The sequence below is a fragment of the Solanum verrucosum genome, unplaced genomic scaffold (assembly GCF_900185275.1).
Source record: "Solanum verrucosum unplaced genomic scaffold, falcon-dt-bn FXZP01000277.1, whole genome shotgun sequence".
Taxonomy (NCBI): Eukaryota; Viridiplantae; Streptophyta; class Magnoliopsida; order Solanales; family Solanaceae; genus Solanum; species Solanum verrucosum.
In genome coordinates, this window is record NW_026019945.1 from 2406648 (window position 1) to 2433701 (window position 27054).

The 27054-nt window shown below is 34.7% G+C and overlaps 6 protein-coding genes and 1 pseudogene across 6 annotated transcripts in view; 4 read left to right on the forward strand and 3 right to left on the reverse strand.

Annotated features, from left to right (window-relative positions):
* Positions 1–27054, reverse strand: part of LOC125808907 (universal stress protein PHOS34-like) — an 89368-nt gene that overhangs the window by 12434 nt on the left and 49880 nt on the right. The window lies entirely within an intron of this gene.
* LOC125807777 (G-type lectin S-receptor-like serine/threonine-protein kinase At4g27290) lies at positions 2998–6957 on the forward strand. Its single transcript, XM_049487519.1, has 7 exons — positions 2998–4126; positions 4659–4802; positions 4921–5090; positions 5524–5734; positions 5971–6208; positions 6298–6448; positions 6548–6957. Exons 1-7 carry the CDS (start codon positions 2998–3000, stop codon positions 6845–6847), a joined length of 2343 nt encoding a protein of 780 aa, XP_049343476.1. The 3' UTR covers positions 6848–6957.
* On the reverse strand, positions 7055–8224 carry LOC125807788 (uncharacterized). The gene is made up of 2 exons (XM_049487527.1): positions 7276–8224; positions 7055–7167 (listed from the first exon to the last, which is right to left on the reverse strand). The coding sequence occupies exons 1-2, from the start codon at positions 8222–8224 to the stop codon at positions 7055–7057; spliced, it is 1062 nt and encodes a 353-aa protein (XP_049343484.1).
* On the forward strand, positions 11080–14173 carry LOC125807799 (G-type lectin S-receptor-like serine/threonine-protein kinase At4g27290; annotated as a pseudogene).
* LOC125807811 (G-type lectin S-receptor-like serine/threonine-protein kinase At4g27290) lies at positions 14317–22583 on the forward strand. The gene is made up of 13 exons (XM_049487546.1): positions 14317–14452; positions 14724–14931; positions 15190–15427; positions 15564–15714; positions 16181–16447; positions 16595–16658; positions 19347–20552; positions 20599–20766; positions 21102–21262; positions 21346–21553; positions 21683–21920; positions 22009–22159; positions 22256–22583. Exons 1-13 carry the CDS (start codon positions 14321–14323, stop codon positions 22562–22564), a joined length of 3501 nt encoding a protein of 1166 aa, XP_049343503.1. The 5' UTR covers positions 14317–14320; the 3' UTR covers positions 22565–22583.
* Positions 19301–20629, forward strand: LOC125808885 (G-type lectin S-receptor-like serine/threonine-protein kinase At4g27290). Its single transcript, XM_049488559.1, has one exon. The coding sequence runs from the start codon at positions 19301–19303 to the stop codon at positions 20627–20629; it is 1329 nt and encodes a 442-aa protein (XP_049344516.1).
* On the reverse strand, positions 23248–26902 carry LOC125807822 (G-type lectin S-receptor-like serine/threonine-protein kinase At4g27290). Its single transcript, XM_049487555.1, has 7 exons — positions 25597–26902; positions 25220–25363; positions 24929–25089; positions 24367–24577; positions 24013–24250; positions 23784–23934; positions 23248–23561 (listed from the first exon to the last, which is right to left on the reverse strand). The coding sequence occupies exons 1-7, from the start codon at positions 26897–26899 to the stop codon at positions 23253–23255; spliced, it is 2517 nt and encodes an 838-aa protein (XP_049343512.1). The 5' UTR covers positions 26900–26902; the 3' UTR covers positions 23248–23252.

Here is a 27054-nt window from a genome sequence, read left to right on the forward strand (position 1 = left end):
TTGATATGAAACATAATTGATTTGAAGTGCATTATAAACTTAGTGTTTAATATATCATTCATTCTTTATACATTGTTCATTCATTAATCATACAGATTGCATACTGTTAAAAATAAAATTTATTCCAGCTTAATACATAAGATAGTGTAAATATTAGTGATAATTATAAAAGATAATTATGGTATCCTGAGTATTTAATTTAATGTAAGTTTATATGAATATTAATTTGGTTTTCAACTCGTGTCCTACTATAAATAAATTTAAAACAAATTGCAGTTAGTGTTTCATTCCCACACTAACTTCAGTTAGTGTCATACACATATTAATCAAAATTGATAAATTCATATAATCACACAATTTATACCATTTGTATATCAATATTATATCACAATTCATACAATATCCAACAATAAAATATTAAACTCATAGGCATACACGTATTAATCAGATTTCATACATGTTTCATCCAAAAACATGTTTAGAATATAAAGTAAGCATAATGTGATTTTTTTTAGAAAAAATCAGTAGTTTGACAAATCATACCATTTTCATACCAATTTAATAATTTATATTATAAACACAATTAATAGACAATCACATCAATGTTAAAACGCAATTCATACCATTTGTATACATTATTATATCACAATTCATAAAATTTTCAAAATCAAAACATTTAAGCGTAGTCATACACATATTAATCATATTTCATACAAATTTCATCCAATAAATGTACAGTTTGGAACACACTAATATTTTCAAAATAGTATCTTGAAATTGTAATAGGTCATCAGTAATTCATATGTAAACGGTATCTGCCTGAAAGAAAACATATGATATTATATATCATCAAATACTTAAACACAAAAAAATTGTCCAAAATTTAAAAAAAATAACTTTTTGTTGTTCTTCTTGTTGATGGTTTTGAAGATGCTCCAACTTTTACATTTTTTTTTCTTTTTTTCTTTTTGATTTCAGTAACAAAATCAAAATCGGAATCAAAAGAGTTTTCAATAATTTTCCCCTTCATCTTCTTTCCCTTTTGATTTGCATGGGTGACCTTTTTTTTTCTTCATTTTTTCTCTCTTTGTCGCTCCTTCAACTTAGATGAACCATTCGTCGCCAGATTTTCAACAATTTCACCCAATCTGGGACTCTTTTGAGGCGTTTCAATGGGTTTCTTAGACATAATTTTGTTGGGAAAAAAAATTGGACGAAAGATTGAATGTTGGTGTAGTTGGCTGGTGAGAAAAATGGGAGAGAAGAAGGTGAAAGTGGGGTAATAGCGTGTATAGTTGGATATGTGTGGGAGAAGGGTGATGGAATTGACTAATGGGAGGTTATGAGTATAACATTAAATAAGGAAGTGTAATCAATGTAAAATCCCTATAATTGTGTAAGAGATAATTATGGGATATTTTTTATTTAAATAATTTAATAATAATATAAAACTACAAAAAATTACTTATTTAATAAAATAAAATTTAATTAATTTATAAATAATTAGTGATATGTTATAACCCGTAATTAAACTGTTATAAACAAGAATTTTTTAAAAATAGATTTAAAACCTGTAATATTGACTCTTAAATATGTATATGAGGTGATTTTTCCTTCATGGAATATGACTCTTGGTGGAGCCATCAAATGGTATAATTGGAGATCTGCACAAATAGAATTTTTTTCGTGTCTCGTGCAAATTGACCTTATTTTAAAAAGTCTTGCAAAAAATTGCAATTAGCATTACTTAGCAAATTCAAATTTCAAGTTGATAAAACAGAAGTTGTCTTTGTCACAAATTCTGACAGATTGTCAGGATTTAACAACCAAAAAAAAAAAACTGGATAATTATGTAAAAATTTTCTCAACAAGTTTTTCACTTTAAAATTGGTTTAAGCAACTCCAAATTTGATATTCAATTTTTTAATACTAATTTCAACAATTTTCAATGGATAGATTCAACCTAAAATTTCAAAGCTCAGTAGATACACTTTGTCATATTTTTAAAGCTCAACAAAACCCATTATTAGTGTTCTTTGACTTTCTTCAACTAAATCAATTCAAATAATTGGGGTTAAATAATATAAATTACTCTAATAGTGTAAAGAAAATTACGCATGTAGAATAGCAACTATTAGGAAATAGACTATTAGAATTGCATTTAAGTGTATAGTTGTCCATCAAATAGATTTATTTTTAATTTTTGCTCCTAGTAATCTAACTTATGCCTAGAGGTTGTGGCGTAACTAGAATTTTTACTAAGTAGGTTCAAAATTTGAAGAAGTTTGCACGAAAAATTCTAAAGGGATTTAACATCTACTATATAGACATAAAAATAATTCTAACCATGTGTAAACATTGTAATTTTTCACCTAAGAGGATTCGGATGAACCCTCGATCCTATCTAGCTCCGCCCCTTCTCTCGAAGTTAAGGACAATGATATGTCCAAATGATTACAAACTAATATTGCTTTGTCTGAGAATGTATGTTAACGTCTTATGGATATCTTAATTAATATGGACTCTATTTTCTATGTTGGATTGATCACATGAACACTAATCAGACATCCACATGCTGCTATATTAATTTATATCTATAGGTGCGTCCAGAATATATAATACTACTTTCATATGATAAAAAGTACAATCATTTCGACTACTTTTGACGTAGTTCTAGTGTTTAGCTTGTTATTAAAACAACCTCAAAGTTCGAAACTTTAAGCAAACTATATTAAACTCCATACCATTGTGTCCTATAGTCAGGCCATTAACTTCATAAATCTATATGGAGATGCATGTTTCAATTATTTGCTCATCTCCCAGAAGAAATATTAATTAGTTTTCATGAATGCATTACTAAAGAATGATTTTTACTTGTTATTGCTATTGTACTTTTATTCTATCCATCAAACTTTTGGTGCTACAGATAGTACTATAACGACGACTCAGTTTCTCAAAGATGGTGATAAAATTGCTTCACATAGTGGAAGCTTTGAAATGGGGTTCTTCAGTCCAGGTGATTCGGAGAATCGCTATGTGGGTATATGGTACAAGAACATATCTGTTAGGACTGTGGTGTGGGTAGCTAACAGAGAAGCTCCTTTGACTGGTGCATCAAGTATCTTGAAAGTAATTGAGCCAGGAATTCTTGTCCTTGTCAATGGTACTAACAGTGTTGTATGGTCAACTAATACCTCTAGATCTGTGCAGAATTCTGTTGCACAATTGCTGGATTCGGGGAATCTTGTTGTGAAACAAGCTGATGATGATAACCCAGGAAATTTCCTCTGGCAGAGTTTTGATCACCCAAGTGATACACTATTACCAGGCATGAAGCTCGGTTGGAACTTTATAACTGGCCGAGAGGTGTACTTGTCATCATGGAAGAACGAGGAGGATCCAGCTCCCGGTGATTATACATATCATTGTGATCCTTCTGGATATCCACAAAACATCCTGAAGAAGGGTTCAGATGTTGTGTATCGGTCTGGACCGTGGAATGGTCTTCATTTTAGTGGGGCAATTAGCTCAAGAGACAGTCCTTTGTATACATTTGGGATATTCTCAAGTAAGACGGATGTGTATTTTGGATTTTATCTCACATCTTCGGTTATCACAAGGTTGACACTAAGTCAGAATGGTGCATTACAGCGTTGGATTTGGGGTGACCGTGCACAGGATTGGATCCCTTACCTCTCAATACCCACAGACAACTGCGATGTTTATAAACTCTGTGGCGCATATGGTAGCTGCAACAGTCAAAATTCTCCTGTATGTGGATGCTTAGACAAATTTATGCCAAAACATAATGAAGATTGGAAAAAGGCAGATTGGTCAAGTGGCTGTGTTAGGAGGATTGAACTAAACTGCCTCCAGGGAGACATATTTTTAAAGTATTCGCATATGAAATTGCCAGACACACGAAATTCCTGGTTCAATGTGACTATGACACTAGAAGAATGTAAGACTATATGCTCTAGAAATTGCTCTTGTATGGCTTACTCAAATATTGACATACGCAATGGAGGAAGTGGATGCTTATTGTGGTTCAAGGATCTGCTTGACATTCGACAGCTATCTAAAGAGGGACAAGATATCTATATAAGAATAGCTGCTTCTGAATTAGGTATGTTTGTTACTGAAACAGTTAACAATGATTTGTCATTTGTAACTTGAAAATAAAAACCTAAATTTATGGTTGCTGACACATGGGATTAAGCAAACATACACTTAAATTTCAACTGTGTTTATGCTTGTAAGTATCTACTACTAGAACAAAATATCAAAGCTGTATATATATGTATAGCTAGGAACTAAAACTTTAGTAGAATAAAAGGCTACTACTTAGATTGAGGTGTTGAATTTTAAAGCTAAATCTATAAGCATAATGAGTTATTGCATCTGTCAGCTAAAAATCTAAGACGAAATAAAAGAGGAATTTAGTTGGAAAAAACTCATTGAGAACTAAACATATGATTTGCAGTACTTCAAATGTTTGCAGAACACCTCTACTAAATGTCAACAAATTAAAAATGACGTACCGTACTTCAAAATCCAGCAGAATGTTGTAACTCAATATCAGTTATCAACTCCCCCAAGTGATCAACAGGTAGAGACAATCAAATTTATTGATTACTTTGTTGGAATGGACCTTGCAGATAGTCTGGAGAAATCAGATGGTGAAAAAGGAAGAGCACTATGCTGGATTCTTCCATTATCCGTTGGTTTAGTTCTGGTAATCCTTAGCATATTGCTGATATGCCACAGGAGAAGGAAGAAGGCTTTAAAGCTTAAAACGAAAGGTAAGCTGGATAGGTCACTTTTTTGCCTGATCGTTGAGCAAAATAGAGGAAGTGAAATTCAATTAGAAGTGAAGATGGTCTTTGCTGCTTTAACACAATTCAATCAATTTCCTTTTAGCTGCAGAGAAATCGAGATACAGCGGAAGTATCAAGCAGGATTACAACAGTGGTAGTTGCACTGAAGAATTTGAGATACCACTGTTTGACTTATCTACCATAACTAAGGCTACTGATAACTTTTCAGTAAACAGAAAGATTGGAGAGGGGGGCTTTGGTCCTGTTTATAAGGTAAAAACACTTGTTTCATGAGCAATTTTGTACAAGAAAAATACCAGCTTATCACACAAAGTCTACATAACTGACAGAGCTTCCTGGTCCTCCAGAGCAAAGCCTTCATCTTTAGTAGGCAAAATGTAATGAATTAAGTATATGCTGGAGCGTTTTTTGACCTAAACTAAACTGATTCTCATAATTTCTCCAGTCCTTTTTGGGAAGCATACCTTACTTTGTACCTTAAATACCTTTCAAGTTAGATATTTATTTAACTTTTTGGGAAAAAAGATATAAAATATATCGGAAACAATCTCTCTACCTTCAAAAGGTAGTGGTAAGGTTGTGTACACACCAGCTACCACCCTCCCCAGACCCCACTTGTGGGATTACACCAAGTATGTTGTTGTACGATATGTAAAATATTTAACTTGCAGATTTTGATGTTTAGGGAATACTTGAAAAAGGACGAGAAATAGCTGTCAAGCGGCTGTCTAAAACATCCATGCAAGGAGAAGATGAGTTCAAGAACGAAGTGGTATATATTGCCAAACTTCAGCATAGAAATCTTGTGAAGATTCTTGGATGTTGCTCTGAAGGAGAAGAAAAAATGTTGATATATGAGTACTTGTCAAACGGAAGTCTTGATTCATTTATATTTGGTAACAAATTCCCATACCAATATTGTGTATACTGAATTATCTTCTCCCAGTTTCGAATCTCCCATCAAATAAGAAAAAAAAAAACATGTAAGGAGTGAACTAAGATTAGAGCCTAATAATAATGTACACAGTAGCTCAAATTGATCTTTACGTTCAATACGTGAATGGACGGATTTAGTTTGATGTTTTAGAACAACTTTCTATCTATAGCTTAGTGAACCAACAAAATTTGGCAGGTGGCAGACAAAGCAGGATATTAGACTGGTCTGAGCGATTTCACATCATCAATGGGATTGCTCGGGGACTTGTGTATCTGCATCAAGATTCTCAACTGCGGATAATTCATAGAGACCTGAAAGCTACTAACATCTTGCTAGACAATGATATGAATGCAAAGATATCAGACTTTGGTATAGCAAGATGCCATGAAGAGGATGGTAATGAAGCCATGACAAACCGAGTTATTGGAACATAGTAAGAATCTATTACTGGGTAGTAGGAAATGCTTGAGATAGTTATGTTTTCCAGCATTAGTAACTATATTTTGTGTACATTTTCTGCAGCGGGTACCTCTCACCAGAATATGCGCTATATGGGCAATACTCTGTAAAATCAGATGTGTATAGCTTTGGTATCTTAGTACTGGAAATTGTGAGTGGAAAAAGCAACAGACGATTCGCTCCTTCAAACCTTAACCGTAGTCTAATCGGGCATGTAAGATTTTTAAGTATTTTTCTTATTTATACATTGGTGTTAGCAACTAACAAGTATCTTGCAAGGCTAGTGATGCTTATAAGCTTGTAAAATCTACAGGCATGGGAACTCAACAAGGAAGGTAGGTCAATAGAACTACTTGATGAACGCGTAGGTGATTCTTGTTCTACACCTCAAGAAGTGGTACGATCAATTGGTGTTGGTCTATTATGTGTCCAAGAACGTCCAGATGATCGTCCAAGTATGTCTTCCGTAGTTCTAATGTTAAACAATGAAGGTACGCTGCCTCAGGCTAAACTACCAGCTTTTTACATGGAAGGAGATGCATCAGATACTGAATTACATTCTAGCCAATTTGCACATAGTACAACGGGTGACACCCCGTTAGAAATTAGATGAAAAGCAGAGAACACTAGTTAACTTGTTTGAAACAATTTCTTTCCAAGCTTGCAGTCTAACAAAATATAGTTGACTCTTCCTCTCAGAATATATATTTGACATTTTTTCCACCCATAACATCTCTTCTTTTTTTTGAATGACATGCATTTACGCCTTTTAGCATTTCTTAACGAGTTGAAGGAGATGTTACTGGAGATCTATCAGTAGCTAGCTTTTTTGCATAGAATTTGTTTGGAGACCGAAAAATATGCTACTTTTAACATAAAGGGGACTAAGAAAAGCAATAGCCAATAAATAGGAATCCAGCAAAAAGTTAGTAACTAGAAAATTTTACCATAAAAAATATAAAACATAAATTTTGACAGAATCTGCAGTTCATCCATGGTAAGACAACGTACCAAGAAGTAAAAAGAAAGCAAAAAGGCTACTTAAGAAAATAAAAAAGAAACGATAGAGGAGTTTGTTCAATGAAAAAGTGTTGTTGGTTCGTAGCATACTCAGATCAACTGGCTCTAAATCTGATCGAAAAGGGAAAACTTCTTGAACATCACGGCATTTATTCAGTTTCACCTCGTTAAAGCTCTTATCTTGCAGCTTGTAAAAGTAAACTTTATAGTAATCCTTCATCAAAGCAATGTCTGCATTATAAATCCCAGAAGGAGTTGGAAAATTTGTCACCTCCTTTATACTTTCAATGCCTACTTCCTTTTTCAACTCCCAAACATGATTCTCATTCTCGAAAACCCAAAGCCCTATCCCTCTTGGTGACAAACAGGTAAACCCAAGCTTCCCATTATACTCCACAAGTTGGTTATATCGATAATCTTCATAATCAAAAGCTTGATTTGGAAGTGAAAATCTGGGGAAAGCCTCTTCCCCATTATAGTCTAGAGCCATTACTAGATCATCGCGTAGTTTGAAATAAACCAAACCACTTGCATTAACTGCTGGAGCAAACATGTCAAAGCACAATAATTCAGGGACTAACAAATCTTTTTCTTGCTTCCACTTCCAATGTTCTGAATCAAAAACTTCACGACGATAGTAATCCTTTCCTAATACTCTGTAATGATGATAAGAAGTCTTAGGTGATGACAACCTTATGATCTTGAAATGCAGAGGATTCGATTTCAGCACAATGAGGGCAACTTTGACAGTTTCAAATCGTACTCTAGGATTCGGTAGTTTTATCCATTGTTTAGTACTTGGCTTGCAAATATAATATCTATATCTGCTTCCAATTCTTCTAACACAACAGAGTATGCCCTGCTTTGTGGAGGCGACTATCTTCATGTCAAAATCTCCGCAAGGCATTGCTGTAATATCATTAATAGGAAGATGGAACGGGGTTTTAGTATCCCCTGAACACCCATCCATTGATACAAATTCTGTAACATGCTTGTTATTTAAGAGAGTTTGGACAAAATATCCAGAAATATTTTGGGTTCTTTGACAGAATTGTGGCATGAAATTCGATTCGAAAACTATATCATGACATTCTTTATTAACGGCCTTGCATGCATCTAGTGTTTTCAAAGATGTTCGAGTTAATATTTCAAATATTATTTCTGAAGGAAGTGGAGAAGAAGAAGAAGAAGAAGCCATTGTATGCATGAAAATAGGAGAAAAAATAATTCTATGGTCTATATATATAGAAGCTTGAGATAAAGAGCATTCCTAAATTGAGTAGGAAAAGGAGGTGAATATTTACACAAATTCAATAAGAATTTGGAAATTAATTAATAGCTTTTCCTTTTTTAATTCCTGAAGGATTAGGAGTAGTATAAATTTAATTATTAGGGTAACAAAATCTTGTAAAGAAATAATTATAGTATTTTTTTTGTAATTAAGTTAATTTTATGGTAATATCACAAATACATAATACTACCTCCGTCCACTTTTATTTGTCGTGTTGCGCTTTTCAAAAGTCAATTTGACTAATTTTTAAAGTTAAATTGATTACATTAATTCAATATAGATATTCAAAAACTATACTAAAAGTACTATAAATTGCAATTTCTTGCATATCAATATGATGAAAAAATACACCGTAAAACGTTAGTCAAAGTTCTTATAGTTTGACTCTAAAAAAAAACCATGACAATTAAAAGTGGACGGAGGGAGTATATATTTCTCTACTCTTTGTTTTTTGGGAAAATTGTATGAAATAGCAAACTATTAATTCAAATTGTATGAAATAGCCATAGTTTATTTTAATTGTAATTTGCAGCAAACATCCCCCTTTTTTTGCCATCTGGTTCGATATACAATTAGTCATTTTATACATTTCAGTATAAAATGTATAAAATGCATTTATGTTTGTATAAAGCGAGAGAAAATTGTATATACAAATACAATACATATATTTTCGTCTTATACACTTATAATTATATAAATACAGATCTTATTATACAAATTACAATGCATAAATAAATTTATACAAAACTGAACAATTTGTATAAAACTGAATGTTTGTAGCGAATTATACAAATTAAAAGCTCCATAGCAAACATAAAATTTGCTATGGAGCGCAATTATGCAAACTATAGCTATAACATACAATTTAAGATTATGATATTATTATTTTTCTTATAAAATATTAACATAGTTAGAATCTTATATTAATCAATTAAATCTTAGCCATTAATTTTTATCTGTCATGTGTCTCACATCCAAGCAAAAACTTGGGAAAATGGAGAGGAGCAAGATCGTTCTTGAATTTAATTATTAGGGTAACAAAATCTTGTAAAGAAATAATTATAGTATTTTTTTTTTTTGTAATCAAGTTAATTTTATGGTGCAATGACAAATACGTAATATATATTTCTCTACTCTTTGTTTTTTCCTCTTAGTTTTTCTCACATAAAAAATTGGATCCACAAAATTTAAGATGAAAGAATATAGTTTAATTACACTCCATAACTATAGTTTGCTAACTACGATTCTTAGCTACATGTTATAGGGAGGAGAGTGGCGAGCGAAACTGGGAGAGAGAGGAGAGAGGCGAGCGAGAGAAGGAGGGGTGAATTGTATAGGTATATCGGTTAGATAATTGTATATTTACACATATGTATTTGTATATTCTGGCGAGAGATTGGGAAAGGGATGAGAGAGGCGAGCGAGATTGGGAAAGAGAGGAGAGAGGCGAGCGAGATTGGGAGAGGGAGGAAAGAGGCGAGCGAGAGAGGACAATAATTTATATAATTCACATCTCGTTTGTATAATTCACGTGTTTTTGTATAATTGGGTAATATAAAGTCTGGAATTATACAAATATAATAAAACTCGAAATAACGAATTGATACAAACATAAACGTATGAACATTAAACAATTATACAAAATATATTATACAGATTACATTATATAAATTATATTATACAAAATCCAAAAACTACACATTTATACAAACTTTAAAAATTTATACACAAAAAGATTGAATGTATATGATGACAAAATTGAAAAATCAAAGGAAATCATCATCATATACAAATACAAACAATCGTATACAAATACAAATCAAACAAGAATTGTTAGCTGCGAATTATACATATACAAATGTGGCGAATTATACATATACAAACGTGGCTAATTATACAAACTCAAAGTCAGCCCACGTAATTAATGTATAATGTTAGTCGCGAGTGGTAATTATAGCAAACTATTGCTATGATGAATAATTAAGTAGTATAAGTTTGCTTAACCGCATAATTTTTCCCATATATATCCAAAGGGAATTTTTTAGCTAAATAAATACTAATTAGACTCTGCATGCCTGGAATGGATCATAAAAAAGTCTACAAGAATTATTCAAATCAGACAACAATATCTATGTAATTTTTTTAAAGAGTTTGATGCAATATAATTGACAGAAAGTTGAGGTAAATATTGGCAAATCATGAATGTATTTTAAAAGAATCCTATTTAAAAATAATAAACAAAAAAGAGAGGAGGATGCTTATACACGACAAAGTAGCAACATTAAACTTAAACGATAAAAAAAATGCCAGTTTCAATGTTTCATAGCTCGTGATTCCATTTTATCTATTATTGGTTCAATTTATCAATTTTTTATTTTTAATAATTCAATTTTTAATTTAATCGAATAACAAAATACTCATTAATCATATACTATACACTATATTCATAAAATAGAAATCATAGTAAGAATAAAAGTACGAGACAAATTTTTACACATTAATCCATTTCTTTTTTTGCTTCCATTTCTTTCTTTTTTACATAATTGTACCTTGCATTTTCGATGGGGATACCAATATCCACCGAGTGTTTTAATCATGACAAACTAATTGACAGTATTCAGGGAAGTGTGAAGCGGAAAAAAGCGATAAGGCCTTAATGAACGCTTTAAGCGATGAAGCGCTGAGTATTAGAGGCTCGCATCACTTCGCTTTCCTGAACACTGCTAATTGAATCCTTGAAGTGAAACATATACTAAAAACATCGTCTATAAGAAAGTATTAGGTAAAATATAAATATATTATATGGTAGTGCCCAATAACATCAAAATCGCAACACATTGTACATTTTAAATACAAAAATAATTTTGTTGTTCAAATTTTGCAGGTACGTAGAAAGTTAAAATTATTTTACGTTCAGTTAAAAAAAGTCATTTGCATTGGCTAATTTTGGTATTTACTTTTCCATTTTAAATTTAGTGTTTCTCATTAGCAATTTTAATGACTTATTTCGTACATACTATTTGTTGCATGCATGTGCAACACACATCTAAAAATACTTTGAATAAAATACACTGATTAATATGAACGTCGGTGCATGGAATTGAAAACGTAGCATTTATATAGTACCAAAATGAATCATAATCTGAGAGGTCCATTTTTATTTTTATTTTTACTAAATATTGGTCATTTATAAACAATGCTGATCAGATGTTACATCCCTAGTTGGGACCAGACGCTCAGTTTTGGACACATGAGTACTTGAAGTTACTATGATGAAAAAGAAAGGAATGCAATATTATTATTATTATTATTTGAATAGACAACGACCTTTTGACTAGTCTTTTCTTTCTGAATGGAGATGGTATAAAATCCAAATGCAGAGTCTAAAAAATTCTGAGAACTAACCCAAATAGCCGCACCACTAACTGATTAAATTAAAAATAGTTACATTGGGATAAAACGCTTTCTAACAAAGGCGATTTCATAAGACTGAACCCGAGACTTTTAATTAAGAATGAAGGAGTCATATCACCACAACTGTGTCAGTGATTTGATGTTGTTGTTGTAAGCAAATAAGATAGAGCATGGCCCCAACATCCATGTGTGGCTGTAATTAAATTCAACTATTCATTATAAACAAATAATCTCAAAACCAAAGAATACGATGAGTATTAATCAAACCAGCCAAGCTAAGGTGTGTTCAAATAGGACTCAGGTCAAGTGTCATCAATATGCTGCATGAACTGGTCATAAGAGTCGGAAGGCAGACTTGCTAAGCACTTCGACATAGAGGAAAGACAACACAACGTCTATTGGATCGCGAAGCATGAAGGAATTGCTAAGGGAGAGTTTTCACTTATTCTTGCTCATGTATTTGTATTTTGTTCAACGCAGCATTGGCGCTACAGATACCATAAGTACAACCCACTTTCTAAAAGATGGTGATGCCAATATTACTTCACCTGATGGAACCTTTGAAATGGGGTTTTTCAGTTCAGGTAGTTCCAAAAATCGCTACGTGGGTATGTGGTACAAAAGCTTATCTGTTAGGACAGTGGTGTGGGTTGCCAACAGAGAAGCTCCCTTGACCAGTGGATCAGGTATCCTTAAGGTTATTGAGCCAGGACGTCTCGTCCTTCTCAATGACACTAACAATGTTGTATGGTCAACTAATACCTCTACATCTGTGCAGAATCCCATTGCACAGTTGCTGGATTCTGGGAATCTTGTTGTGAAACAAGCTGGTGATGATAATTTCCTTTGGCAGAGTTTTGATCACCCAACTGATACACTATTACCAGGCATGAAGCTTGGTTGGAACTTTTTAACTGACAGAGAGGTGTACTTGTCATCGTGGAAGACCCAAGAGGATCCAGCTCCAGGTGATTATACGTATCACTGTGATCCTTCTGGATATCCACAGAACATCCTGAAGGGGTCAAATGTTGTCTATCGATCAGGACCGTGGAATGGTCTTCATTTTAGTGGAACAAGAAACCCAAGAGGCAGTCATTTATACAAATATGAGATATTCTCAAGTAAGACACAGGTTTATTTTGGATATAAGCTCATATCTTCAGTTATCACAAGGTTGATACTAAATCAGAATGGTGCCCTAAAACTTTGGACTTGGGGTGATCATGTATCTGATTGGATCCCTCAACTCTCAATACCCGCAGATAACTGTGATGCTTACAAACTGTGTGGCGCATACGGGACTTGCAACAGTCAAGATTTTACTGTATGTAGATGCTTAGACAGATTTGTGCCCAACAATAGTGAAGCTTGGAAGAAGAGAAACTGGTCAGGTGGCTGTGTTCGGAAAACAGAACTAAATTGCCTTCAAGGACATAAATTTTTGAAGTATTCGCATATCAAATTGCCAGACACACGGAATTCCTGGTCCGATGTGACTATGACACTTGAAGAATGCAAGAATACCTGCTCTAAAAATTGCTCTTGTATGGCTTACGCAAATCCTGACATACGCAATGGAGGAAGTGGATGCTTGTTGTGGTTCGAGGATCTGCTTGACATTAAGGTGGTTTCCGATGAAGGTCAAGATATCTACATAAGAATGGCTGCTTCTGAACCAGGTAGGTTTTGTTGTCACTTAAAGATTTTTGATGGATTACCTGAAAATAGTAAAAGAATGTATGGTTGCAGTCACTTCTTTGGAACCAATTGATAGGTATTTAGTTTTCTGTAGAACAAGAAGTTGAGATGCATGTGGCTTGAATCAAAGAAAAAATCTTCTCAAAATTAAAGATATTTATAGTAACATTCAAAAATTAAAAATGACTTGCATTATATTGAATTCTAGAACCCTTAGAACTCAATATCAACAAATTCAAAATGATCTGCAGTACTCCAAAGGCTTACAGAATCTTTTTTAATTCAATATAAAAATTATCTCCCCCGTGGATTGGACAGAAAGTGAAATTGATTATTTTTGCGGAATGGATACTTGCAGATAGTCTGGAGAAATCAGATGGAAAGAAAAGAAAAGTACTTTTCTTGATTCTGCCATTATCAGTTGGTCTGATTCTGGTAATTCTTAGCATGTTGATCTTCCATAGAAGAAGGAAGAAGGCTTTACAGCTCAAAAGGAAAGGTAAAATAGGATAAATCTCATTTTGTCTTGACATCTTAGCAAAATCAAGGAACATAATTCAAAGAAAAGTGAAGAACTTTAATATTTGGTCTGGATCACAGCTTAAACAAATTTCACTTCGTTTGCGGGCAGGTAGGTCGGGACGCAATGGCAACTACAAGATGGATCATAGTGGTAATTGTGAGGAAGAATTTGAGATACCAATGTTTGACTTATCTACCATAATGAAGGCTACCAATAACTTTTCAATAGACAGAAAGATTGGAGAGGGGGGCTTTGGACCGGTTTACAAGGTATAACTGGTGCACAGGCAAAAACTTCCTGATCCTATAGAGTAAAGTTTCATCTTTAGATTCAGTATAGAAGTTGTATGATGAAATGCATAATGAAATAAAGCTTTGGCTTGTGAAACCGAAGGAGACATATACAATAGCTAAGGAAGAACAAGGATATGGTGGAACACAACTGATTGTCTCTTTCTAATTGGAACACAATTGACTCTGTGTACTTCCTACATCAAGTAAGGTAATGAAAATATTAACATGCAGAAATTGTGATGTTTAGGGCATACTTGAAGGACGGGAAATAGCTGTCAAACGGTTGTCCAGAACTTCCAAACAAGGAGAAGGTGAGTTCAAGAATGAAGTTTTATATGTTGCAAGACTTCAGCACAGGAATCTGGTGAAGATTCTTGGTTGCTGCAGTGACGGGGAAGAAAAGATGTTGATCTATGAGTACTTGCCGAACGGGAGTCTTGATTCATTTATATTTGGTACTATTCTCCATCCAATATTGTGCAAATTAAATAAATAATTGTGTTTCAGTGATGATGCCTATAGTAATACTTCATTAATTTTTTTTATTTTGAAGTAAAAGTAACTAGTAGTACTTTGGTAATTTTGTTCCAATTATGAAAGCCCCATAAAGCAGGAAAAATATTGATAGACCAAACCTGTTGTGGGAGTATTTAATACTACTTTCTCCTATAACCAATTAGTCAGTTAATGACCCAACAAAAAAAAATTGGCAGATGACACACAAAGCAAGGCATTAGACTGGCCTAAGCGATTTCACATTATCAATGGTATAGCTCGGGGACTTATGTATCTGCATCAAGATTCTCAATTGAGAATAATTCACAGAGACCTGAAAGCTAACAACATTCTGCTAGACAAGGACATGAATCCAAAGATATCAGACTTCGGCTTGGCAAAAATATGTGAAGAGGATGACATTGGAGCCATGACAAACCGAGTAGTTGGAACATAGTAAGAACCTTCCACTGGATAGTATTATTTTGATAAGATTTACTGGATAATAATATGAACCTAAGAAGAATCTTCAGTTAGTTAAGGCATGTTTTCCAGCATTACTAATTATAATGTTGCGCACATTTTAATGCAGTGGGTACCTCTCATCGGAATATGCATTGCACGGAAAATACTCAGTAAAATCAGATGTATTTAGCTTTGGTATTTTAGTATTGGAAATTGTCAGTGGGAAAAGCAACAGAAAATTCTCCCATCCAGATCATAACCTTAATCTACTCGGGCATGTAAGATTTTACTTGTTTTATTTCTTATTTTTTTGATAACCGAGGTGTTGGAGCCAACATACTTGAGCCGAGGGTCTATCAAAAATAGTCTCTCTACCAACGAGGTAGTGGTAAGGCCTACATACACACTACCCTCCCCAAACTCCACTAGTGGGACTATACTAGGTATGTTGTTGTTGTCGTGGTGCCGAGGCCAGCTTGCGCACACCTCAACTTATTCCACGAGATACCTGCAAACTCCCACCACCAATAGGTACCGGGTAACTCTGTCTAACAAGGTTAGGACTGATGGGAAGAAATTGCCTAGTGTTTTTTGTCTCTGCTGGAATTTGAAACTGATCATCGACCACTAGGTCACACCCTTGGGTGCAATTGTTTAGTTTTATTTATTCCTTGGTGTATGTTATATACTAGTAACAAATATCTTGTAAAACGACCCCTGCTAATAAGCTTGCAATATCTACAGGCATGGAAACTTTATAAACAAGGTAGGTCAATAGAACTACTTGATGAATGCCTAGGTGATTCTTGTTCAACATCTGAAGTGGTACGATCAATTAGTGTTGGTTTATTATGTGTCCAACAATGTCCTGAAGATCGTCTAAGTATGTCTTCCGCAGTTCTGATGTTAAACAATGAAGGTGTGCTGCCGTTGGCTAAACAACCAGGTTTTTACATAGAAGGAAATGCACCGGGTGGTGATTTCACTCCTAGCCAATCTGCACAGATTACAGTGAGTGACACCCCCATCACAATACTAGCTGCTCGATAGAAGATATTGGTTCACTTGTTTGCAACAAGCTTGCAGTTGCAATGATCTTTTCTTAATTCTCTATAGTAATGTGGTGAAAAAAATTTGTGCATGATTGTGCATTTTTAGGTGTATCAACTATGTCAAACATATGTAGGAAGCTTGCTGACTGGCTGTTACTTTGATTTGCGCAGTATATCTGATACTACGTCTCACTTTGTTTGATTGAGTATTTTTTTTGGTTTACTTTCTATATAAGTCGAGTGAAATATTTCCGTTAAGCAAAATTTGATGGCTGCAACTAATTTATTAGAAAATGTTGTGGGATTAATAAGGAAAAGGTCACATTAATAAAGTTCAAATCATTAGTCTCAAACCTGAACACAAGATTTAATTAGAATATGATGACGTTACACCAGTCCCTAAAACTGTTTTGTTATGTCATATGTGTGTGCTTATTGGATAAATTTTAGATATTATGTTTCTTCCATAAAGAATTGACCTCAGAGGTTGAAATTGACCACTAGGTCTCACCCTTGGGTGCAGAAGGTTGCATTATTTTCGCAGTATATGACCATCTATCCCGAGGCAAAGATGTCTCATCGTTTTTTGCAGTTTAGTTGTTACTTTAACTGCAGTATTTTGTTCATTTTCTATTGTAATTCAAACTTGACATCCAAATTGCTCAAAGGGCAAAGAGTCAAATTTGCTCAACTATATGAAATGGTCTATATATACTCTTCATTAATTATTGGCGTCAATGGTGTCTTAAAATTGGGTTATATTTGCCCTAATTGACCAACAAAACTGATTAGCACAGTTTACTACAACTTTTCCATTATATAATGACGGAAAAGCATCACTAAACTACGGAAAACGTCTAGCCTCGTAATTAATTTGGGTGAATCACAATTAATCAAGCTTTGATGCAACAAGCCCAACCAATTAACAAAAATTGAATAGCTAATGCATGTCAAAACTCAAATGACAACAATGTAGATGATATTTTCCATTTCACAAGTATAGCTCTAGCATAATACTAAAACAATTAGAATAAGCAGGAACTAAAATCATCAATAAGCAAGGAGAAGAGTACCGTAACCATAAACTCGCCATATTTAGCCTCTGTCGTCATGTATATATCACAGTCCAGAATTCAATTCAGAGCTTCACCAAACTCCACGTTGCATTAAACTAGCCATAGATCTCAGAGAGTGAAATCGGAGCGGGAGGGAACGCAGAGAGGAATTTAGAAACAAAGAGGAGAAGCAGACATTGAACGTAGAGAGAGAAGAGAAAGGGGAAGCCGAAGCACAGAGAGAGGACACACTTTTCGCACAATAATAATAATAATAATAGCATTTTGGTCCCTAATTATTAGTGAATTCTGTTTTTGGCCCTCAGGTGATTTAATACAACGGAAAAGGGTCAAATATACTATGTAGGCATGTAGTATAGAAAATAATTCAAATATACCCTTTCTTATACTTTCGATTCAAATATATTTCTACCGTTATACTTTGGTACACATAATTTCCTAATTTTAACGGAGGAACACATGTCAGCTTAAGAATCAAATAACTTACTTTCCATTTTACTTATCACTATGTTTAAAAATAGATTTTCATTTTTACTTATTAACATATCAATTAAAGATAATAGTTTTTTTTTTCTATTTTTTACCCTCAAGATTAGTTACTTATTCCCAAATTATTTCTCAAGACCTAAAGACCTTCAATTAATATGGATATTGTAATAAATACTCACATTAGTCATTATTTTTTTAAGGTGTGCAAAGTTTAAAATGGATTAATAAAAGTGAACGAAGAGCCTATTTAACCTTTGATTAATTAAAATAATGTGTTTTTGGTTCCTTTAGGTAGAAGAGGTGTTATATTAGCCTTGGAGATGAAATAAATTAATCTTATATTTTATTTGAAATTATGATCCCTTATCAATAACACACCAAATGGTTTAAACATTGTGGTCATGTTAACATATTGGAAATCGACAAATGGGGAACTTGCTAGATTTTTTTGGTTAGCGCTAGTGTGAGCAAACTCAAATTATATATATATATATATACATATTAAAATGTTCATTGAATATTTATAAATATCTAAAAATAAACCTTTATCAACTCAAGATTGCTTTAGGAATTCACCAACTTTAAAACTTGAATTTGCCACCGCAAACTAGCTAGTACGTATTTCCGAGTGCAATAACATACTATTTTGTAATAATGCATAATAACTACTCCTAAAATAATAGTATTAAGATGCTTAAATAGAAACAGACAATGGTAAAACGTAAAAACCTGCTGCATGCATGCATGTGGCAACTTTTCAAAAGTGACGGGAATGAAAATGAATTTGAAACACTCAGAAATTCATTTTTTTTTAAAAAAAGATATCAAACGTGCGTGAATAAAGAAATGGAGACTCACAAGTGGGGGAAAAGATAAATTGTTAAAGGGTACAAATATTATCGAGCAAATTATAATAAAATCACCCTTTTGTTTCAGCCAATAAAGTTGATCCATTGTGATTAACTGACAAAGACAATATCCAATAGAAAATTACAAAGTATAGATCATGCTTAGCTTTTTAAGAAAAATATTTAGTTTTTTCAATATTATTGTCCCACTAGCCATAATTAACCAAACTACTTCTCAATTAAGCAAATAACGCACACAAACATTAGTGGAAATGACAATCATTTTGATGTAGAGTTAGATTTGCTATTTTCCTTAGTAATGATATATAATAGGACTCTGATTGTGATTTGATTGGAAGTCGAAGCATGAACGTGCCAGAAGTTGTTTATGGCACATTCATGCTCGTATTCTTTTCTTCCATCTACCTATGTTTTTGCGCTACAGATACAATAACTATGAAAGATTTTCTCAAAGATGACGAGGACAATTTTATTGTTTCACGTGGTGGAACCTTCGAAATGGGATTCTTCAGTCCAGGTAAATCCAATAATCGCTACGTAGGTATGTGGTACAGGAACATATCTGTTAGGACCGTGGTGTGGGTCGCGAATAGAGAAGCTCCTCTGACAAGTAGAACTGGTATGTTGAAGGTCATTGAGCCAGGAATTCTTGTCCTTCTCAATGACAGTAGCAATGTTGTATGGTCAACTAATACATCGAGATCTGTGCAGAATCCGGTTGCAGAGTTGTTGGATTCCGGGAATCTTGTTGTGAAACAATCTGGTCATGGTGTTAGTGATGGAAATTTGCTTTGGCAGAGTTTTGATCACCCAACTAATACACTATTACCAGGTATGAAGCTCGGTTGGAACTTTGTAACAGGACGAGAGGTGTACTTGTCGTCATGGAAGAATGAGGAGGATCCAGCTCCTGCTGATTATACATATCATTGTGATCCTTCTGGTTATCCACAGAACATCATGAAGAAGGGATCAGATGTTGTATATCGCTCTGGACCGTGGAATGGTTGTTCTTTCAGTGGATCACAAAACTCAAGAGAATGTCCTTACTATACAATTGGAGTATTTACAAGTAAGACAGAGTTGTACTTTGGATATAAGCTCACGTCTTCAGTTATCGTGAGGTTGATATTAAGTCAGAATGGTGTGTTACAACTTTGGACTTGGGGTGACGGAAAACAAGGTTGGGTCCCTTTCCTCTTAATACCCGCAGATAACTGTGATACGTATAAGTTGTGTGGTGCATATGGTAGCTGCAACAGTCAAGATTTTCCAGTATGTGGATGCTTAGACAAATTCGTGCCCAACAATACTGAAGCTTGGAAGAAGACAGATTGGTCAGGTGGCTGTGTTCGGAGAACTGAACTAAATTGCCTTAAAGGAGACGTATTTTTGAAGTATTCACATATCAAATTGCCAGACACACGGAATTCCTGGTCCAATGTGACTATGACACTAGAAGAATGCAAGGATTTCTGCTCGAAAAATTGCTCTTGTATGGCTTACTCAAATGCTGATATACGCAATGGAGGAAGTGGATGCATATTGTGGTTAGAGGATCTGCTTGACATTCAGCACGAATCCAACGGAGGGCAAGATATCTACATTAGAATGGCTGCTTCTGAAGCACGTATGTCTTTTTGCTATCTAACATGTTTTAATAGAAACACAAGCAGCTATTACAGAGAAAGGGATACTTGCAGATAGTCTGGAGAAATCGAATGGAACGAAGCAAAAATTAGTACTTCACTGGATTCTGCCATTTGCAGTTGGTGCGGTTCTGGTAATTCTTAGCATGCTGATCTATCATAGAAGAAAGAAGACTTTAGTACTCAAAAAGAAAGGTCAGCTTGATAAATCCCTTTTTGTCCTGACATCTTAGCAAAGTAGAGGAATACAAATTCAAATAAGAGGCATAATACTTAAACGTGTCCTTTTAGCTTGGCTTCATCTATGCCCTCCAACTTTGGTCATGCATATGCAGACACTTAAACTTGTATATAGTTGAAAAAGTAGCTAGACACACACATCCTACTTGGTAGCCTACGTTGAAGGGCATGGATTCGAGACCAAGTTAAAGGGCATATTTATGTATTATGCCTAAATAAAAGTTAGAAGAACTATCAGATTTGTCTGGTATTCACACCTTAACAACATTCACTTCATCTGCTTTTGGCAGGTAGTTCGGGATTAAATGGCAGCTCCAAGATGGATTACAGTGGTAGTTGTGCTGAAGAATTGGAGATACCGCTGTTTGACTTATCTACCATAATGAAGGCTACTAATAACTTTTCAATCGACAGAAAGATTGGAGAGGGGGGCTTTGGACCTGTTTACAAGGTATATATATCTGGCATAACTGATTCTTTCTTACATCAATTTAGGTAGTGAAACTATTAACGTGTGGAGATTGTGATGTTTAGGGCATACTTGAAGGACATGAAATAGCTGTCAAGCGTCTGTCGAGAACATCTACACAAGGAGAAAATGAGTTTATGAATGAAGTTGTATATATTGCCAAACTTCAGCACAGAAATCTGGTGAAGATTCTTGGCTGTTGTATTGAAGGGGAAGAAAAAATGTTGATGTACGAGTACTTGCCAAATGGGAGTCTCGATTCATTTATATTTGGTATTATTCTCCAGTCTACTAAGTGCATTTTCTATAATAAAAACTTCATTTCAGTGAACTGATGCCTATAGTACTACCGTTTAAGTAGTACATCTAATTAGGGTGTTGATGACAAAAAACATTTGACAGATGAGACACAAACGAAGGTACTAGACTGGCCTAAACGATTTCACATTATCAATGGTATAGCTCGGGGACTTATGTATCTGCATCAAGATTCACAATTGAGAATAATTCACCGGGACCTGAAAGCTAACAACATTCTGCTAGACAAGGACATGAATCCAAAGATATCAGACTTCGGCTTGGCAAAAATATGTGAAGAGGATGATGTTGGAGCCATGACAAACCGAGTTGTTGGGACACAGTAAGTACCTTCTGTTGGATAGTAATTGTTTGGTGGATATGTTTTCCAGCATTAGTAATTCTATTGTTTGCACTACATTTTTATGCAGTGGGTACCTCTCACCGGAATATGCTTTGTACGGGAAATACTCAGTAAAATCAGATGTATTTAGCTTTGGTATTTTAGTATTGGAAATTGTAAGTGGAAAATGCAACAGAAAATCCTGTCATCCAGACTATAACGTTAATCTACTTGGCCATGTAAGATTTTATTTTATTTATCCTTCGTTTTATCAACTAGTAACAGATATCTTGCAAAACTACTCGTGCTAATATATAAGCTTGTAAAATCTACAGGCATGGAATCTCTATAAAGAAGGCAGGTCAACAGAACTACTTGATGAATGTCTAGGTGATTCTTGTTCAACATATGAAGTGGTACGATCAATCGGTGTTGGTCTATTATGTGTCCAGCAATGTCCTGAAGATCGTCCAAATATGTCTTCTGCGGTTCTGATGTTAAACAATGAAGGTGTGTTGCCGTTGGCTAAACAGCCAGGTTTTTACATAGAAGGAAATGCACCTAGTAGTGGTGCATTTTCTTCTAGCCAATATGCAGAGAGTACAGTGACTGAGACCCCTATCACAATACTAACTGCCCGATAGAAGATATTGTTTTACTGTTCGTTACAGTCTTGCAGTTGTAATAATCTTTTTCTTTAAGTCTTTGAAGCAACGTGGTGAAAAAAAATTGTTCATGATTCTGCTTTTTTGGTGTATCAACTATGGAAGATCTTCTTCATGAAGAAGAGATAGTCCAAAGCACCCAAGGGTACCTGTGTTGGTGGAAGGTAACAACAGTGTGCGTAGGGTGGATAAATTTATATTTCTTATCAATTTACCAATTTCATTAGTAATTTCTACTCATATATGCATGATTTAGAGAACTTGAAAGAGATTTATATAATGAATGTAAAGAGTAAGCTGTTGCTAAATGCTAGCTGAATCTATTCTGAAATTGAATTCAAGGCCTTAAAATTTAGACATACTTCAATACAATTCCTGCAGATTTTGCTTTCTAGTTTCTTAAAGAAAAAAAGGGAGGATTTTAATACAATTCTGAGAAATGAATGACACTCACAATCGACAAGGATGGAGCCAAGTTGATGCAAGGGGTTCATCCGAACCCTTTCGCCAAAAAATTACACTGTATATATAAAGGTCTACAATTAATTGTTTATGTATATATTATAGTTGTTGCATCGTCTTGACTTTGTGTGTTTACTTCTTTCATATTTTGAAACCCTTAGTGAAAATCCTGGCTTTGCCACTGACTATGGACATGGACATGCTTCTATCGAGCATTCAACAGCGTGATGGTAACTTCGTTTATAGAACTTGGTGTTTGTGTACTCCAAGACAATTGATCAACATCTTCAACTTTCCTTTCAGTGAAGAAACCGGGATGTTTAGGCAATGGCAAAATGCCTTCATTGCTCAGCATCATAATCACAGTTGACATGCTTGGCCTGTCCTCTGGATTCTGTTGAACACATAACAATCCCACATGGACTGATCTTAGTATTTCTGATATATAGTATGAGTTTACGAGATATGGATCTACTAGTTCCAACGTCCGTTCTTCATTATGAAGCATCCATGCCTGCATAAAACGATCCCTCCATCAACAAAGGATTTAACTTATACAAACTAACAGTACAATGACTTTTTACTCTAGCATTGTAGTTTAACTTGTGATAGTAGGTTAGTTAACAAGCTCTTATAATAGAGATTTACATGTAATTTACTGTCGGCACATAAAACTTAAATGCATTAACAAACACTTTCTCTGAGTCTTTTTACCGTTAGGAGTTACTGTACTTACATGTCCAAGAAGGTTGAGGTGGTGGTCTGGATGAACAAATCGTCGGTTCTTCTTTCCACTCACAATCTCTAGTACTAATACCCCAAAGCTAAAGACATCTGATTTCACTGAGAATATCCCCTCGACTGCATATTCCGGGGACATGTAACCACTGCAATAAAGAAACTACAGGATTATATAATGCAGCATGTGTTCATGACTACATATATAATCAAATATTAAATCTTACTATGTTCCAACAACACGGCGTGTATTGGCTCCTGTCTCATCTCCTCTGAAACTTCTAGCCATTCCAAAATCTGATATTTTTGGATTCATTTCAATATCAAGTAAGACATTGCTAGCTTTCAAGTCTCTGTGGATGATTCTGAGCCTAGAATCTTGATGAAGATACATCAGTCCTCGAGCAATTCCATTGATAATATTGAAGCGCTTAGGCCAATCAAGTAATGCACTCCTTTCTTCATCTGTCAAATGTTTTCAACATATTACTAAAGGTTTCTATAACACGAAACCAACCTTCGTGAAATCACAATTGATTGCATTGAAAGAAATGGCCGTTCAGTAGATGTGAAAGACTAACCAAATATATATAATTCCAGGCTTTTGTTTGGCAAGTACTCATACACCAACATCTTCTCTTCTCCTTGAATGCAGCATCCTAGAAGCTTTACAAGATTCCGATGCTGAAGTTTTGCGATGCACTTAACTTCATTCTTGAACTCGTGAAGTCCTTGCTCTGATGTTTCTGAAAGCCGCTTCACTGCTACTTCTTGTCCACCTTCTAATACACCCTGTAAAAATAGCACTCCTGTTAGAAATTCGATGGAGTGAATCGTCATTTTTTCCTTACTATTGCAATCAAGTTTCTTGTTCAGGCAGCATCTACTTGCACATTTTATTCCACAGCTTCTCCCATGGTTGGTAATCTTTCCAGCTGATATTCCTTTTCTTTGAATTTGAAACCTTTATTTTATAAAACATTATCGGTCTTGAAACAAGACTCTCAACTTAACACTCATTCCGCTCATCATACTAGCAAACGCTGCTGTATGTACGGACTCCAAGAGTTAATATTCCTTTCAAGAAAAGCAAAGAAATTAAGTCTCGAGTATCATTACTTGGGGTCTGAGGAATGTTTCTACCTTGTAAACTTGTCCAAAGCCACCCTCTCCAATCTTGTTTGCAAATGAAAAATTGTTGGTAGCATTGGTTAACGTTAATAAGTCAAAAAGTGGAAGCTCAAAATTTTCCTGGTGAATTTGATTACTGTTATCATTCTTGTTGCTGTGACCACCTAATCTCCCTGCAATTTGAACATACAAGTAGACCTTGCTCAAATAAGGAGCTCGAAAAGAAATACTTGTGGTATACAGATCTAATGACCACTAGGTGCTTCCAGTTTTACAATAGATAGAATTGGTACTTCCACTTACCTGTTGTTGTAACCACTGGATCCTTTCTCCTTTTTCGTTTACAAAGAATCAGGCCTACACCTAAACCGAGCAGAATCAATGCAACCAATAGTGGCAAAGCTATTGCAAGTATGACAGCTATCTTTCCTTTTGATCCAGCAGAACCTGCAACATTTCCCATCGAAATATTATCAATAGTTGTTTCTAGTAATGCTAGAAGTTTTTTCTCTTTTTATATTTGTTGTATTTATGTCGAGGAAAACAGGACGGTCCTTGAAGTCTTATTCCCATAATGTGGACTTGGATTACCTTTGTCCCTCATATGAGTTGACTTTCTGGCATTGAAGTACAATTGACATGGTTATGATTTATGAACTCACATATTAATTATTAATTACCTATGTCTGAAGCAGACATCCTAATGTAGATATTCTGTCCTGATGCAGGTAGCTGTCTCATGTCAACCAGCTCCCAAATCCATAGCAAGCACCCGCTTCCTCCATTGCGTATGTCCAGATTAGTATAACCCGTGCACGAACAATTTCTCAAGCAAACTGCCCTGCATTCATCTAGTGTCATTGTCTCATTAAACCAAGAATTTCGCGTATCAGGCAGTTTAACACCAGAATACTTAATAAATCCATCTCCTGTGCAATTCAGTGGGATCTTCCGGACACAACCACTAGACCAGTCAGATCTTTCCCAATCATCAGGATGTTTTGGCTTGAATTTATCTAAACATTGACAAAAAGGATCACTCAAAATGTTGCAAGTCCCATATGCACCACATAATTTGTAGGTGTCACAGTCATCCACAACCGCAGAGTGGTAATTTACCCATCCCTGAACTTTTCCAATCCAAATGATACGCATAGCTTTCCCATAAGGCTCTAAAACAAATGTTGAAATAACGGATTTGTTCACCATCTCATACTTGTAGTAAATTTCCCTACTATTCATAACCACACCGAAAGAAATGATAGAGTTGTTCACCAGATTTGGTGCACCACTCCACCTGATACCATTCCACGGCCCTGCTCTAAATGTCACATTAGCCCCTTTTCGCATAAGGTTTTGTGGATAACCCGTAGGATCACAATGATAAGTATAATCCCCCGGAGCAGGATCATCACTACTTCTCCAAGAAGTAAGATACCTTTCTAATCCAGTCACCAAGTCCGTCCCAAGTTTCATACCTTCCAACAACGTATTACTAGGATAATCAAAACTTTGCCAGAGGAAATTCTCTGGATTCGGATCATTAGCATCCCTCACCACAAAATTCCCTGTGTCCAACAACTGAGCAACAGGATTCTGCACAGATTTCGATGAATTTGTCGACCAAACAGTTGCATTAGTATCATTCAGAAGTACAATCAGACCTGGCTGAATAACTTTCAACACCCCATATTTATTAGCAACAGGAGCTAGTCTATTGGCAACCCAAACAGGAGTAGTAGCAGAGGTTTTCTTGTACCATATTCCAACATAGTGATTTGTAGAAGTATCTCCAGGACTGAAGAATCCTAACTCGAACGTTCCACGAGACGAAACAATAGTATCACCATGTTTAATGAATTGAGTTGTAGTTATGGTATCTCCTTGACCACTAACATTTTGAAGAAACACAAAATACAAGAGAAGTAGAATAAATTGAAATATTGTTATATCCATGATAGTTATATTTACCTTTTGTTGCATTGCATTCTTCTTCAAAATTGTTAAAAAGAATTTATCATATTCCATCTCTTGTGGTATTCTTTTCAGTAAGATTGTCTCAGAGATGACCAAGACTTCATTTTTTGCTGGTCAATCCGTTTAGACAGCAAAATGGCGTGGCAGATTTGCTGCCAAAG

Coding starts and splice junctions, on each gene's coding strand:
- LOC125807811 (XM_049487546.1), top strand. CDS start 14,321: ATGGATCATAGTGGTAATTGTGAGGAAGAATTTGAGATACCAATGTTT. Junction 14,453..14,723: donor GCTTTGGACCGGTTTACAAG/GTATAACTGGTG, acceptor TGTGATGTTTAG/GGCATACTTGAAGGACGGGA. Junction 20,553..20,598: donor AATGGCTGCTTCTGAAGCAC/GTATGTCTTTTT, acceptor AAACACAAGCAG/CTATTACAGAGAAAGGGATA.
- LOC125808885 (XM_049488559.1), top strand. CDS start 19,301: ATGCTCGTATTCTTTTCTTCCATCTACCTATGTTTTTGCGCTACAGAT.
- LOC125807788 (XM_049487527.1), bottom strand. CDS start 8,224: ATGGATGGGTGTTCAGGGGATACTAAAACCCCGTTCCATCTTCCTATT. Junction 7,168..7,275: donor TTTCTTTTTTATTTTCTTAA/GTAGCCTTTTTG, acceptor AAAATTTTCTAG/TTACTAACTTTTTGCTGGAT.
- LOC125807822 (XM_049487555.1), bottom strand. CDS start 26,899: ATGCAACAAAAGGTAAATATAACTATCATGGATATAACAATATTTCAA. Junction 25,090..25,219: donor TCCAGTGGTTACAACAACAG/GTAAGTGGAAGT, acceptor TTCAAATTGCAG/GGAGATTAGGTGGTCACAGC. Junction 24,578..24,928: donor GCTTTGGACAAGTTTACAAG/GTAGAAACATTC, acceptor CTATTTTTACAG/GGTGTATTAGAAGGTGGACA.
- LOC125807777 (XM_049487519.1), top strand. CDS start 2,998: ATGGGGTTCTTCAGTCCAGGTGATTCGGAGAATCGCTATGTGGGTATA. Junction 5,735..5,970: donor TCTTGATTCATTTATATTTG/GTAACAAATTCC, acceptor AAAATTTGGCAG/GTGGCAGACAAAGCAGGATA. Junction 6,449..6,547: donor ACCGTAGTCTAATCGGGCAT/GTAAGATTTTTA, acceptor TAAAATCTACAG/GCATGGGAACTCAACAAGGA.